The sequence below is a fragment of the Urocampus carinirostris genome, chromosome 15 (assembly GCF_059441175.1).
Source record: "Urocampus carinirostris isolate Australia breed hairy pipefish chromosome 15, RoL_Ucar_1.0, whole genome shotgun sequence".
Lineage (NCBI taxonomy): Eukaryota > Metazoa > Chordata > Actinopteri > Syngnathiformes > Syngnathidae > Urocampus > Urocampus carinirostris.
The window spans coordinates 25,806,484-25,821,537 of NC_142363.1; the positions used below are offsets into that span (position 1 = coordinate 25,806,484).

The 15,054-nt window shown below is 39.5% G+C and overlaps 1 protein-coding gene across 1 annotated transcript in view; it reads left to right on the forward strand.

Annotated features, from left to right (window-relative positions):
- syne1b (spectrin repeat containing, nuclear envelope 1b) overlaps window positions 1-15,054 on the forward strand; it is an 81,770-nt gene that overhangs the window by 45,257 nt on the left and 21,459 nt on the right. The window contains exons 88-123 of the mRNA XM_088354806.1: window positions 121-264; window positions 337-495; window positions 598-738; window positions 816-929; window positions 997-1,158; window positions 1,317-1,520; window positions 1,809-1,976; window positions 3,085-3,276; window positions 4,153-4,284; window positions 4,353-4,453; window positions 4,614-4,767; window positions 4,851-4,964; window positions 5,388-5,546; window positions 5,725-5,934; window positions 6,246-6,347; window positions 6,422-6,541; window positions 6,606-6,806; window positions 7,015-7,188; window positions 7,261-7,392; window positions 7,510-7,706; window positions 7,805-7,937; window positions 8,009-8,191; window positions 8,351-8,500; window positions 8,738-8,914; window positions 8,980-9,135; window positions 9,213-9,368; window positions 9,816-9,986; window positions 10,063-10,196; window positions 10,297-10,501; window positions 11,239-11,421; window positions 11,614-11,760; window positions 11,835-11,989; window positions 12,112-12,259; window positions 12,340-12,434; window positions 13,690-13,924; window positions 14,039-14,233. Of these exons, the coding sequence (XP_088210932.1) occupies window positions 121-264; window positions 337-495; window positions 598-738; window positions 816-929; window positions 997-1,158; window positions 1,317-1,520; window positions 1,809-1,976; window positions 3,085-3,276; window positions 4,153-4,284; window positions 4,353-4,453; window positions 4,614-4,767; window positions 4,851-4,964; window positions 5,388-5,546; window positions 5,725-5,934; window positions 6,246-6,347; window positions 6,422-6,541; window positions 6,606-6,806; window positions 7,015-7,188; window positions 7,261-7,392; window positions 7,510-7,706; window positions 7,805-7,937; window positions 8,009-8,191; window positions 8,351-8,500; window positions 8,738-8,914; window positions 8,980-9,135; window positions 9,213-9,368; window positions 9,816-9,986; window positions 10,063-10,196; window positions 10,297-10,501; window positions 11,239-11,421; window positions 11,614-11,760; window positions 11,835-11,989; window positions 12,112-12,259; window positions 12,340-12,434; window positions 13,690-13,924; window positions 14,039-14,233 (5,703 nt within the window). The remainder of the gene's footprint in view (window positions 1-120; window positions 265-336; window positions 496-597; window positions 739-815; window positions 930-996; window positions 1,159-1,316; window positions 1,521-1,808; window positions 1,977-3,084; window positions 3,277-4,152; window positions 4,285-4,352; window positions 4,454-4,613; window positions 4,768-4,850; window positions 4,965-5,387; window positions 5,547-5,724; window positions 5,935-6,245; window positions 6,348-6,421; window positions 6,542-6,605; window positions 6,807-7,014; window positions 7,189-7,260; window positions 7,393-7,509; window positions 7,707-7,804; window positions 7,938-8,008; window positions 8,192-8,350; window positions 8,501-8,737; window positions 8,915-8,979; window positions 9,136-9,212; window positions 9,369-9,815; window positions 9,987-10,062; window positions 10,197-10,296; window positions 10,502-11,238; window positions 11,422-11,613; window positions 11,761-11,834; window positions 11,990-12,111; window positions 12,260-12,339; window positions 12,435-13,689; window positions 13,925-14,038; window positions 14,234-15,054) is intronic.

Below are 15,054 nucleotides of genomic sequence, written 5' to 3' on the forward strand. Positions count from 1 at the left end.
AATTGGCCAAAGTTCCATTATAAATATTTTTTGCTTGCATTTGTAAAGAAATTCAAATAGTTCAAGTATGCCAAGGTGGCCACAAAAATATGGAAAACAAACTTATTAATACTCTTTCAGGAGGCAGTAGTGCAATACGAGCAGTATGAACAGGAAGTGAGAGAACTGCAAGGCTTGATTGAGGAAGCTCACCAAGTCATCCAGGATCGTCCAATCACCACCTGCAACATCCAGGAGCTGCAAGCGCAGATACTTCACCATGAAGTAATTCCGAATGCTACCGTCCCATGAGCTCTGGATGAAATATCAAGTTCCGTTTTTGTATTCTCTTTCAAGGAACTGGCCCAAAAAATAAAAGGTTATCAAGAGCAGATTGCATCACTCAACTCTAAGTGCAAAATGTTGGCGGTGAAAGCCAAGCATGCTACCTTGCTGCTGACCGTCAGTGACATGGAATCAGGGTCGCCCGAGATGGAAGAGGGGCAAATGATTGTGGTGGGAAAATTAAATTCATGTTATCATAATATGTTTTTTAAAATCCCCCAAAAGACATTTTGTACACTCTTAATGTTTTTGCATGCCCTTCAAAATGATCAGATGACAGTGGGCCGCTGTCATACGCTCCTATCTCCTGTCACTGAGGAATCTGGCGAGGAGGGCACCATAAGCTCCGTGTCCTCCCCTCCTACATGTCGATCACCCTCGCCGCTCGCTCTCAATGATGTTGCAGCTCCTAAGGTATTATTTAGTTTGAGCTCAATTGTACACTCATAAGATTGCGAAACATGTCATATAATATGAATGCATGCTCCCAGATTGGAAGAGGAGCCCTCAAAAGAGCTCCTGTCCAAGAACTGTACGACCCAACGTTTGAGTCTGTGGCCAACCTGGATGACCTGCAACGCTCATGGGAGACTTTAAAAAACGTGGTTTGTATAATTTAAAGTCCAATGTCTTGTGTTTTAGAGTCAATTCACAACATGTTCCTGTGAACAGATAAGTGAAAAGCAGAGATCTTTGTACGAAGCTCTGGAGAAACAACAGCATTACCAGGCTTCACTGCAGTCCATTTCGTCCAAAATGGAAGTGCTTGAGGCCAAGCTGAATGAGCCCATGGAGCTTGACACAAGTCCAGATAGTCACATGAAGACATACCAGGCCAGCTCTTTTTAATTGTCTTTCTACAACCATTTTAGGACAAACTTAACCAATCTATACCTTTTTAAAATTTAAATCATGTAAATACTCTTTCAAATGATTTTATGTCCAATTTCCATTTCCATCTATTGTATTGAATATATTTTTTTTCCTAACAGTGTCTCAGCCATGAAATTCAGACCGTACAAGAGGACATCGACTTGCTCCAAGCAAGCTTTACCGAAGACCTGAGCTCAGTCAGTACTTTTGCCACGAACTCAGACATTTCAGACCAACCCGCCATGCAGTCTTCCCTAGCTGTCCTTGCTGAAAGGATGACCACTATTCACATGAAGGCTTTAGGGAAGAGGCAACTGTTGGAGGTATGGTATTAAGCATTTAGGGAAAACTGAAATCCCTTTTTTATATTTGATCTTGACTTTGGAACATTTTCCCAAACTTTGAAGAAATTTGACTCTCCAAAAGGTCATGTAATGTTTGTATGTTGGAAGAAGGAATCTAGTCTTTTACGTGGGTGGGATGGAAGATATTTGCCACCAGTATACATAAATGTGCAAATCTGAATACAATTTTTTATCAGTAATGTATAATCTTACTATTATATAATTTATAGTTTGTGGTGTATAAGCATGGACATAATTCCACTGCAGGAACGTGTCATTGATCGGCTTGAAGGCCAACGTTTGGATGAGGATATCTGGGGCTATCACATCCAAGCTGAAGAGATGGAGCTCTGGTTAAGCCGGACACATTGTTCTGCGACTGCCATCCTTGAAGCCCACGAGATGGACATGGAAGTGCAACATTTATCTTGTCAGGTAGGTCTTCCATATTTTTCATCATTAATCGGATTTCCCTTTCCAGGAAGGGCTTCTCTTGGAGCACTGGCATGGAGTTTTGAGGCTTAAGTGTGTTTTTAACTAAGTCAATGCCAGGGTAGGTAACTCCTTCACTGGCATGTTACTTAATGGAAAATGGAGATTTGACATGTATAGTGGTAATTCCCACCAACTGTTAAAAACTTTGGGTTTTTATAACAGTTTATGGCAGTGAACGATTTAAGAATGAAAAGATGCTGATAGATCTTTTCAGGAAATTTGTTTTCCAATGTACTGTAGTCCCTTTACCCAGCTATAATGATTGTAGGAACAAGATAATAGATACTGTCTGAGTAAGTGTATACATGTTTATCCAACACTACAAAGGAATAAAGATCTGGGATATTACAAATTGAATAGGTTAGATAGGTTTGTTGTGCAATTAGCTGTTTGGTGTTTCTGAATGTAAAATGTCAAATTCTGAAAGAAAAAAAAGATTAGTTTTTAATGCAAAAATTGTTTGCCCTGACTGTTCTGAATTTTCATTAATTGACATTTGTTGTACCTAACATGCTGGAGAAATGTAGAATCAGCTTTCAGATTTTAAATATCTTTATTACTTGGAAATGCTCATCAGCGCAATTATATTTTCAGAGGCTCAGAATAAAATTCCGGTGCATGAATATTGGGAGTGGCATACTTCTGGATAGGTAAACAAGAGTCTTCAGGCTTCCAGGTGGACATTGACATGCTTCTTAGTAGCACACGCGCTGCTGTTAAGAAGATTATGTCACCGTCTCACGATTTGTCATCTGACCACAAATAAATCCTGCTGCCTGGATTGATGAAAGCCTGTGGGATAGCCTTCGGAGCCTGGAGACCTAACAAACAAGGGAACAACTGCACGTTTCTATTTCACTTGATATGTGTCTTTAATCTTTGATCATTGCTACGTGAGGGATTAGCACTAATGTGGCGGAAAAGATCAGGTCGAAGGTCGGCAAGAAAGCCCTCTCTGTCCCCCAACAAGGAAAGCCACAACTCTGGAGGCAAATGAATTTGTGACAGAGGCATGTTTGAGCTGGCCTCTTTATTCCTGCTGCTGCAGAACATGCTGCTGGACATTGAAGAGAAAGTGCAGGCCCTCTCCCAGCTGTCTGTGCACGGGGAGAACCTATTGCTACATGGTCATTTCGAGAATCGAACAGAGGCAGAGCGATTGGCCAGGAGGCTGCGGACGCTGAAGGGAGGCCTGCTGGAGCTGCAGAGGATGCTGCAGGAAAAGCACACTCACATGCAGGTGGGTGTGTTGAACCACTTTCTCTGGTTGTCAAATTCAGTTATAATAGTACGAAGATTAAAACATTAAAGGTTTGGTAGTGTCTGGTAGCAGTGTTTCCCTACAATGGTGTGTCGTGAGACCTTGCCTGGTCTCCCGTAGAACATTTATTTAAATTGGTGACAACAGCTTGATAACTGTTTTCAGGACAGTATAGCAATATTGAATATTTGATGTCTTCCAGTGATCAGGCCAGTAACTGCTATAATCTTCATTCTGCCATATCTGTATGTTGCAGCAGGTCCCTTTTTGTGTTGTGCATTGAGAACAGTGATGGACTGTATCATTTGCAAAATTAGATAAAAACAAGTAGGTAGTATGGGTACATTAATGTAGTAACAGTAAAAATAGCCAATCCAATTGAATTATTGTATTATTTTTATTATTTTACACAAAAAAGGTTCAAAATGATAGAGCTAAAATGTGATTCAAAATATTGTGAAATAGTAAAAATAATTTGTCCAAAATGAGAAAAAGTATGTTTTTTTTTTCAGTGTAAACGCAAATGTAATTTTCATAGAAAATTATCTGTCACATTTATTTCATAGCTGCCACAAATATGATTAAAATATATTAAAACAAGAAATAAACATGGATTATTCCTATTTAAAACATTTTGATGAAAACAACTACAATGTTGCCCAAGACCACTAAAACATTACAAAGATTAAGCTATTGCCAATAATGAGCTCGTATGCTGCCTTTTTTTTTTCAATTAAAAATGTACCATAACTTAAAAAGGAAAAAAAACACAGTAGTATTGTTGTCGATGATTATAGTTAAATCAGAATCAAATGTGTGAATGCTACCGTTAACAATGAGATAAATCACATTCAGGGCTCCACACAAGAACAAGAAGACGGCGAATCCGACTCAAGTCTCTCTCAGAGCTCCAGTGTACAAGACTGGGTGGCCCAAGCTCGGACCACACGCTCCCAACAGCACCAGGACTCCCTTCAGAGTCAAAGGGTACATTGGACACTTAGATCCTTGGTTCAAAGAATTGTCCTCATGTGATTTAATCATTTTTTGTAAAGGAGTTAGAGGAACAACTCACTGAGCAGAAGAAGTTGCTTCAGTCGGTAGCCAGCAGAGGAGAAGAGATCCTCATTCAGCAGGCATCACCGGGCAGCACCACGTACTGAACTTTCTATCATCTCATTTGAAACAGAAACAAATGTTTAACATAGTAAATAAAAGAACAGTGTACCCTCTCCATAATACATTTTGCTAAGACAACAGATGTATCATTATTCTAAAAATCAATCAATGAAAATGTATTTTTTGTGGTGTCACAGTACTTCAGATCCGTTTTCAACATCTGCGCTTGCTGAGAGGGAGGCGGATGCTGCTCACCAGCAGATGAGACAAAGGTGGGAGAGCCTACGGCTGGAGCTTAAAACCAAATCACAGCTGATGCAGAAGAACTTGGAGCAGGATCACAAACAGAGGGTACAGTCAAGCAATGCAGGAAGCTAAAAAAGTAAAGCTCAAAAAAGGTAGAAAAGAATCTGACATTTATAATTCTTTTACAGGTGTATTCCAGTGCCCCATGTTCGGCACCACTTTTGAAAGGAGAACTTAAAGATGATGCATCCTCGCTGAAAAGTCTTTATGACAGTTTCAAAGTTACAATAGAAACCTCTCAGGTTAGAATTTTCATCATTGCTTTGTAAGTTTTAAAAATACAGGTGTAGATTAACTTCTGACATTCTTATCCTAAAAGAGTTGACTCATTCTTCTTAATCTTTGACATTTATAGCTTTAAGACTTGTAACTTAGTACAAAAAATATGAATGAATGAATGAATGAATGAAACTTTATTTCGGACATAAGAAAACAAAAGTAAAACAAAACAAAAGGTCAAAAAACAAAACTAATGTGAACGTAACATGTCCGAAAAGGAAAGAGGCATATGCTTATTTGATCCTACCCCACTTCCTTAATAATTGTGTCTCTAATAATTGTGTCTCATCGCTAAATATCCTGTGTATTTGCATATAACAAATACCTCAAAAAATACATATTTAGATATCTCATTATAGTGTGTCCTTACTTCTGTTCATTCAAAGATCGACAACGATAGTGAGACACACGCATTCATGGTGGAGCAGCAGCTCTACACAGCAGTGTCGTCAACTGCATCTTGGCTGGACGGTGTGGAGAACGTGGTCTTATCAGACTCACTGCTGCTTGCAGACAATGTGGCAGCTCAGCTGGAAAAACAGGAGGTATACTCATTTTCTTGGCATACAGTGTGATAATGACCTTTGAAAATGTGAGTATTCCAAGGTTTCAATGTACCTTTATGGATACTATTTCTACATGAAAAGAGATGAATGGTTGGAATTTAGTGTTCTAGATTACGATATGAGTCAAGGTCTGAGCTGCTTCCGGCTTTGTCTGCAGACTTTGGAGAATGATCTCTGTAGTGTGACTGGGGAGGTGACGCTAAGCCAGACCTTACTGGCTGTATTGCCGGGCTTAAGGCAAGAGGAACAGGCTTTGTTAAAGGACAATCTAGACTGCTTGAAAGAGCGAATGCGAGTTCTGGGTGGTGCTCTTGGACAAAACTGTGATAACTTAAGGACCAGGTCTCAACAGCTCACAGCGTACCAGGTTGGTTTTTATACAATTAGTTACTTCGTTGTCTGGTGTGTCTCATGGGTCTGTCCTGAGGCCCCTCATATTCATCTTATGAGAATTAAACTATTTTCTGTTCTTCTTATGGGTTAAAATATTTTGACCTTTTACTTATGGATGTCGTGCTTTATCTTATAATGTAATCTATATTATGTTATAATATTTAATATAATATTAATATAAAATGTTATATTATAATTTGTATCATTTTCACTGATAATAATCACATTATTATCAAGCACACATAGTAATTTTCTTACTGGTAAACCTTTTTTTGTGGAAAAAAGACTGATCTACAACATCTCCAGACTGCTATAATGGAGACCAAGTGCCAGGTCTTACATGTGCTATCTGAAACCATGGACAGGCCAGCCTCAGAACAGCTCAAGGTAGAGCCAAAGTTGGTAATCACATGTGCTCACAGTACCCAGTTTAACACTTTAGCACTTGTTTTTTTTCTCAGGTCATTGCAAGCATGGAAGACAACCTGAAGGAATTTGAACAAAAGATCAACGAATTAAAGAGAAGAGGAGCAACACTGCAAGTGGATCAGTTATCAACAGATAAAATACTCACACTTCAGGTTGGATATAAATTGGGTCGCTCATAGATGAAAGTACTAGTATTTAAGTATTGTTTACTGTCAGGATACCTACGAGGAGCTGGTGATGACTTTAGGTTCTCGGCGCAGCGGGCTGAACCAGAAAACGGCGTTTAAGCTGCAGTATGAGCGTGCCCTGCAGGACCTCGCTGACCTGGTGGACACAGCCAAAGGAAAGATGGCTGCTGATCAGAGGATCATTGCTGGCTCAGGGGAGGAAGTCCAGAGTCATCTGGACAAACACAAGGTTGCTGGACTTTTGTGGTTAACGGATTTCTATTTTGTCTTTTTGAGAAGTTGAGTTTTGTGAACACAAACATAACCTTCCCCAGGTCAAATCACTACTTCTAAAATATAAGCATGCAAATGAATTTATTCCAGAAAGATTGTTTTAATTGTGTGTACTTTTAAAAGAAGCTCTGCTCAAAAGCTGTCTTTGTGTTCATTTCGTGTAGGAGTTTTTTCTAGGTCTGGAGTCACATATGATCTTGACTGAGACCTACTACGGAAAAATTAGCAGTCTGATGCTTCCTAAAGAAAAACGATTGTTGGAAGAAAAGCTAAACCAGGCTCAACAAGTCCTCCAGCAGGCGCACAGTAAAGGTGTTGAGCTAGAGGGTATTCTTGAGGTAAGACACTTCTCCTTGAACCCTTATGACAAAATATCTTTGGATCGAACCTTGTTTTATTCTGTTTGTTAGACGTGGCGCCGCTTAGCGCAGGATTATCAAAACCTGGATGGCCAGTTGGAGGCTGTTGAAGAAGGTATTCCTGCAGTGGGATTGGTTGAAGAAACAGAAGAGAAACTGATGGAGCGGATCTCACTTTATCAGGTGCAAGGATGATAGATTGACAGAAATAAACTCTTTCTATCCATCAGCTTGTCAGTTTTTGATTTTATTAGAGTGCCAATGTTTCTTTATTTAAATCATAAATCATCATGCCTAAAGGGTTTAAAGGGGAAACTTATGGAGCACCAACACAAATTGCACCAAGTTCTGGGAGAAGGCAAACGTCTCCTGCTGTCTGTATGCTGTCCCACTTTGGAGAATCAACTGGCAGTTCTGGGTGAACACTGGCTGGACAACTCCAGCAAAATCAACAAGGAACTTCAGCGTCTGGAGGCCATCCTCAGACACTGGACCAGGTCAGGAACCTCACTTAGACATTCTCTGACTTCAATTGGGGTTCTTAAATGGAGTGCAACTGATTCAAAATACACTCTTTTTTATTCATCTCTCCCAGTTATCAGAGACAGTGTACAGTTCTTAGCGAATGGCTGCAGTCTGCACTGGGGCGTCTGGAATTCTGGAACACACAAGCGGTCTTGGTCCCGCAGGAGCTGGAAACAGTCAGAGACCACCTCTCTGCTTTTTTGGTGAGAACACTGCACCATTACATCATGCTCTGGTCTTTGACAGCGTACCTGTCAATTCTGTTCTTTCTCAGGAATTTTCCAAGGAAGCAGAGAGCATGTCCAGTCTGAAGAGTTCTGTGGTCTCTGAAGGAAACCAACTCCTGAGGCTGAAGAAAGTGGATACAGTGGCACTGCGCTCAGACCTGGCGCGCATTGACAATCAATGGAGTGAACTTTTCACACGCATACCAGTTGTGCAGGAAAAGCTCCACCAGGTACATGACTGCAATTTAACCGTAACTTGATAAATTGTTAATACATTATTATTCAATTGGGGTGATTTTGTTGTGGATGGAATTTTGTTTTTCACTTTAAATCGATATGAAACATTGAAAAAAACAATTCACTTCATCACTGAACATTTGTTCCATTAGATCCAAATGGAGAAGTTGGCCTCCCGCCACGCCATCTCAGAGCTGTTCAATTGGATATCGCTAATGGAAAATATCATCGAGGAGGACGAGGAAAATCTCAAGAGTGCTGTTGGAGCACATGTAATTCAGGACTACGTGCAGAAGTACAAGGTAACGTACTATCAATTAATGTTTCTGTCCTAGATACAAAGAACATGGCTACTCTTTATCAGGCAAAAAAAAAAAACTTTTTGCTGGTTTTTGTCTCAAAGAGTGTTATATTATTCCATAAACTCTTAACAAACAAATTGGTGTTACCTTAAAATGACTTTTCTAAGCTTTGTGACATTTATAAGTGTTTTATTTTATCTATTTATTTTTTGTTATTGTTTTTTTTTCATCTCACAGGGCTTCAGGGTGGATTTAAGTTGCAAGCAGCTGACTGTGGACTTTGTCAACCAGTCGGTCCTGCATCTCAGCGGTCATGACGTAGAGAGCAAACGTAGCGACAAAACGGACTTCGCAGAGCGCCTCGGTGTCATGAACCGGCGCTGGCAGATCCTGCAGGGCCGTATCAACGAGCGGGTGAGGAGGCAGAACAGTTATTCTTTCTTTGGGCAAAATCAAACCTATTTTGGACAAATTTACAGATCCAATTCCTGGAAAGCCTGCTTCAGATGTGGCTGGAGTACGAGAGCAATGTTCAGGCGCTGAAGTCTTGGATGGGTAGTCAAGAAGAGCGACTTAAGAGAAAGCCCAGAATTGAAGACCTTTCGTCAGTCCAGAATGCAATCAAAGAATTCCGGGTATTCTTCTATTTTATTGTTCATCAAAAGTTCTTGAAGCTGTGTTTCCTAGCTGAAGTTCCTAATTCATCTTTCAGGAAATGGAAGAGCTGATGAAGGATAAAGAAAAAGAGCTTGAGCGGGTTGAGGAGCAGGGCTGTGCCCTTGTCCAGAACAAAACAGACGAGGCGTGCGCTATTGTTATGGAGACCCTTCAGAGCGTAAACCACACTTGGGCCAATCTAGACCACCTGGTATGTTTTTTTCCTTTTTATTGTATTAAATATATATCATGCAAATTAGGCACATATTTGAAATTTTTTCCAAAGACTCAAACTAACAATATATAATTTCTTTTTTTATTTTAAGTACAATTTTTGGTATTTTACTATATTTAAACATGTTTTTCTAATAGAATTATTAAAGAAATTTATTTTATTTCACAATAATTTGAAATCCCTATTTTCTGCAATTAATATTCTATTTTTTAATTATTTTTTTCCTCCATAAAATCGACCATTTTATCAAATTCTAAACTAACCTTATACAAAGCTAAATGGGTTTCTTGTAACAACTGAACAAAAAATGAAATAAAAAATTGATCTGGGTGTGGCCCATGTATCATTCTATTTTTCCACATCCGTGCCCTTAAGGATAACACCCATGATATTTATCATACCAAATAAAATAAAAATGTCCAGATCTCTCAACTCAAGATCAGCCTTACATCAGTCTTGGATCAGTGGAGTCTTTACAAACGTGCATCAGAAGAAATTAACGGCTACTTGATGGAGGGGCGGTATTCCGTGTCACGCTTCCGCCTCCTCACTGGTTCTCTAGAGGCTGTTCAGCAGCAAGTGCAAAGTCTGCAGGTGTGACGCCCGTTTTTACACTTTTTTTACACTATCGTGACGAGCGGATGCATTCATTGGTGTGGTGTCCATGCAGGGTTTGCAAGATGATTTAGAGAAACGGGAAAGCAGTCTGAGGAAGTTCAGTGCTGTGACCCACCAGCTGCTGAAAGAGTGCCACCCATCAGTGTCAGATTCCCTCACTCACGCACTCAAAGATGCCAATGCAAGGTTTCGACTGCCATATTGCCGACATCAATCACATACCTCTCATTAGAACTGGATCTTTGCACCTTAAAATCAATCATGAACAAGTGTATGTGGTCTTCAGGTGGTCCGGGCTCCTGGAGGAAATATCTGAGCGTCTCAGGAGCAGTAAAGCACTCCACCAACTGTGGCAACGCTACAAAGATCTTCACCAGCAGAGCTTGACCAGCGTCTTGCTCCAGGAGGAGAAAGCGGAAGAGCTTCTCAAGACAGCGAGTGCTGAGGACCTCACAGATGAGCATGTATCCGCCTGGATTCATAACTGTGGTGTAAGTGCAGGAAAATATATACCGAACTCAGCAAAAATTAATAAACAATCTAAACATTTATGCACAAAATATAAAATATAAAAACGATATAAAATAATTAAAATCAGACACTGCTGTTTTATAGTACAGTATATATGTATATATATGTATATATATATATATATATATATATATATATATATATATATATATATATATATATATATATATATATATATATATATATATATAGAGCGCATTTTCTTAAGATTTTTCTTATCTTTCTACGATGATTACAAAAATGTGCTTAAAGCGAACAAAACAATCATCCTTGTGATGGGTAAGTTAGTTTTGTTTATTTAAAGCATGCATCCTTTTATTTTACAAGAAAAAAGGTTGGAATACAATATTTAAGAAATATGTTGAATATTAATTAGAAGAGCGTGCTTAAAAGAAGCAGAACAATCAACCATGTGGTAGGCAAGATAGTTTTGCTTATTTTAGATATTAATTATTTATTTTTTTCTACCAGGAAAAACAAGTTAAAATAGCTTCAAACTTGATTTTTTTCTGCTATTGGGTTAAGATTTTTTTTGCAGTGAAGACATTCTGCATTAGACAGGTGATGCATTTAAAGACCACCCACATATTCCAAACTCTCAACAGAAAAAGCTAAGCGACTCCAATGATTTTAGTCAGGAATTTGTAGCTTCAGACTCACTAAAAGCTTCCAAAAATTTTGGACTTTTCTCTGGCAGGATGTTCTCCGTTCCCACGCACCGGTGCAGGCCTCTTTGCAAGTCCTTCATGAGCTGGCAGACCAACTAAAGCAGCAGGTGGATATTTCAGCCGCTTCTGCCATCCAGTCAGACTATTTGGCGCTTTCTCAGCAATTGGCGGCAGTGGAGCAAAGGCTCAACTGTCAACTTGTTACACTGCAGGTGAGCAATCATCCCGTTAATCAGCTTTATTACATTAAAATTGGTTGTCTGTATGGCGATGTCTGATTTAATAATTAGTATTTGATCTGATTTTCCTTATTCAGCTTAGTCAAGCTTACATTTAGCTTTTATTAAGCAGCATTGTCATTTCATATTTGTCTCTTACATCATCATAACCTTTAAAATTTCCAGACTGGCGTCCATGAATATGAAAATTTCAACCACCAGCTGGGTGCATTAGCTAACTGGGTCATTGAAGCCGAGGAGGCTCTGAGAGTGCAAGATCCCAACTGTTCCACTGACTTGCCGCTTATCCAGGATCGCATGCAGGAGCTGAAGGTTTGAAAGAAGTACATGTGAAATGTTTGTAAAAGATCTAGAGCATGTGCACTCATAATTGATATAACCAACAGCGATTGATGACTAAGTTCAGCAGCATGGCGCCTGAATTGGAGCGCCTGAACGAGCTGGGTTACCGGCTCCCGCTCAATGATGCTGAGATCAAACGCATGCAGAACTTGAACAGGAGCTGGTCGGCGGCCTCAGTGCAAACTACAGAGAGATTTAGGTATGACGTTTAGTGGAGATGAATCAGATACAAGCCTTTTAGGACATGAGATTAATTTACTTCATCGACTTGTATACCATAGACTCAAACACGACTCAATTTTTGGATTTCCTTATCTGCAGCAAACTGCAGTCCTTCCTGCTTCAGCAGCAGACCTTTCTTGAGAAGTGTGAGACGTGGATGGACTTCCTGGTCCAAACAGAGCACAATCTGGCTGTAGAAATCTCTGGAAACTATCAGAGTTTGATAGAGCAGCAGAAATCCCATGAGGTTCAGTGTCTTTTTCAACCCCCCAGATGTCATTGTTGGTTTGTTATATTCGTGGATGTTTTTTTTTTTTGTCTTGGCAGTTATTCCAAGCCGAGATGTTCAGTCGCCAGCAGATCCTTCACTCTATCATCAGTGATGGACAAAGAATGCTGGAACAGGGTCAAGTGGATGACAGGTAGATCTGATCTGTTGTAAAATATTGTCTGCGCCGTTCTTTAATCTGGCACTCTGATTAGAATTTTTTTTCTTCATTTAAATTGGTTTTCATTCTTTGTTTGTGCCGCTCTTCAAAGTAAAGAATTGGAAGGTGAAGAGAAAAATGTAAAAACTTGTAACATTTGCACCTAATCATAAATTAACAAACAAAAGCCAGGATACAAGAGATCCCTCGGTTTTCGCGGTTAACGGGGACCAGAACCACCTGCGAAAAATGAAAATCCGTGAAGTAGCGTCGCACCTTCCTAAAAGCGCCCAAAGGGTTAAACTTACCTCAAGATGACGTCATCACTGACTGAAAGTATACAACTGTAACAATAAACAGTTTCCCACGAGTTGTTAATCCTGGTAATCAGTTTCATGGCTAATGGACCTGGCGTTGGCAAGATATAGGGTCCATAGTGTTGGCTTTGAAGAGTTGTTAGCCTAGCTGTTGGCAATAAGCTGGAACAGCAGCACCACTCTTGCCTTTTCCCAGACGCCGCCCAAATCCGATATTAATCCAAGGAGTGATCACAATTTCGTTGCGCTCTTCTTACTTTCCATTGATGTATTTGTTTTCAATGTAACGAGCCACTAAAAGCTAGTGATCGCGTCCTTCCCAGTTTGTTTTGATTCGGAGACGTTGACTGTGCATGCCCACCAATGCTCTTTGACAGACAGCATACACCAGCCTATCACAGTCGGGCACACAGACAGTCACACCCACCCAACACAGAGCGCCCAGCCTAATTTGTCCCGGCGGCGTGCTGTCTAACAGAACACAAACCATAATAGATTGGTATCAATGACAATAAAAACAAAATCAATTCAATTCAAAAGCCGCGAATGAGTGAACCAGCAATAACCCAAGCACAAAGTAGCGAGGAGTCACAAAATAACCACACCAAAATCCCCAAATAATATGTCTCTTCTTTAAAAATTTGCCTTTTGGAATACAAATGTAGTTTGCGCTGTTTTTATTTTACAACCAAGTTTGTGCCATAAACTTACACCATGAATTGAAACACACTCGAACAAAGTTTTGCATTTATTTGCTTAAAATGTTTCCCTCATTAAAACTGATCAAAAAAAATTAGATTTTTTTTCTCACGGTTTGCCACATTAAATATAATAGGTTACTGGGGATAAAAAATATTAGATTTGTATAACATTTTTAGTTATAAAACCATACATTTTTGTCAAAATTGTGCTCTTTGTCCCAATTTGTGCAGGAAGGAGTTCAATCTAAAATTGGCCCTCCTGAGTAACCAGTGGCAGGGCGTTGTGAGGCGCGCCCAGCAGAGGCGCGGCATAATCGATGGCCTTGTCCGCCAGTGGCAGCGCTACAGGGAAATGATGGACAAACTGCAGAAGTGGCTTCTGGACGTCTCCCAACCGGCCGAGGGTCTTCGACCGGAGACAGCTGTCCCCTTGCAGCAAGCTCGCTCAATGCTGGATGCCATCCAGGTGCCAACATGGCCTTATTAATCTCATGCTCAAGTTTTTCCCCCTCAGTAAAGTTAGTCGAGTAAAGGAAGATCTTATACTTGAAGTGTGACATGTGTCTGTTTTTTCGTCTAGCTGAAAGAGAAAGTGCTGCAGCGACAACAGGGAAGCTACATCCTGACGGTGGAGGCGGGCAGGCAACTGCTGCTGTCTGCCGACAGCCGGGCCGAAGTGGCCCTGCAGGCCGAGCTGACCGACATCCAGCAGCGGTGGAAGCAGGCCAGCGGATGCCTCGAGGAAATCAGGAGGCAGCTAACCACCTTGTTGAATGTACTACATATTTACCGTCTTTGATAGGGTGTGGAAAATAAAAGAACAGCAGCATGATTGGCCAATAGCGAGAATTATGTTTTAGTCCAAACAACAAACTGGCATGCTATAAACTCTCCAATTGCATTTGTCCAATAACAAAAACCGAATAAACTTATCAGTTTAAGTTTTTAATAATTGTCCTAAATCGGGAGTGTCACAACTATGACCTTGGGGCTATTCCTGGACCGCCTATATTATATACTAAAAACATTGGCTTTTGCAAAAAAAAAATTAATTGATTTTTTTTTTATATCCAATGATTTATTTTAAAATGAAAATTAAATTGAATTGAAAAATATAAATTTCAAACTGCCCAGTAACCAAAAAACAAACAAACAGAAGACCACTAATTCTTGTGTGCTTGGTAAATTACATTATTAAAAAAAAATCATTCACTCTTCTATCCTTCAGTTTTACCATATAAAAATGTTTGACACATTTGTCATTAGGTCATATTTTTAGTGTTTTCAATCTTTTATTTGTAATTAAAAAACAAACACCTTTTCACACTTATTAATTCCCCTTTTACACATACACGTGCAAAAACACATTTTCGGGGAAAATACTAAACCTTGAGAAAAAAGGTGCATGTTTTAAAGACAAATAACACAACAGAGTATCACAATTGTAAGTCAGGTAGATTGTTGACATACGTAATGAAAAGGTCCTAGGTTTCATAAAAAAGTTTAGCAATCAATTCATTTTTTCAAGAAAACCCCTTAATCTTTTTTCTTTTTTTTTTCATTTAAAAATCTAATGAAAAAAAATACATTTGTTTA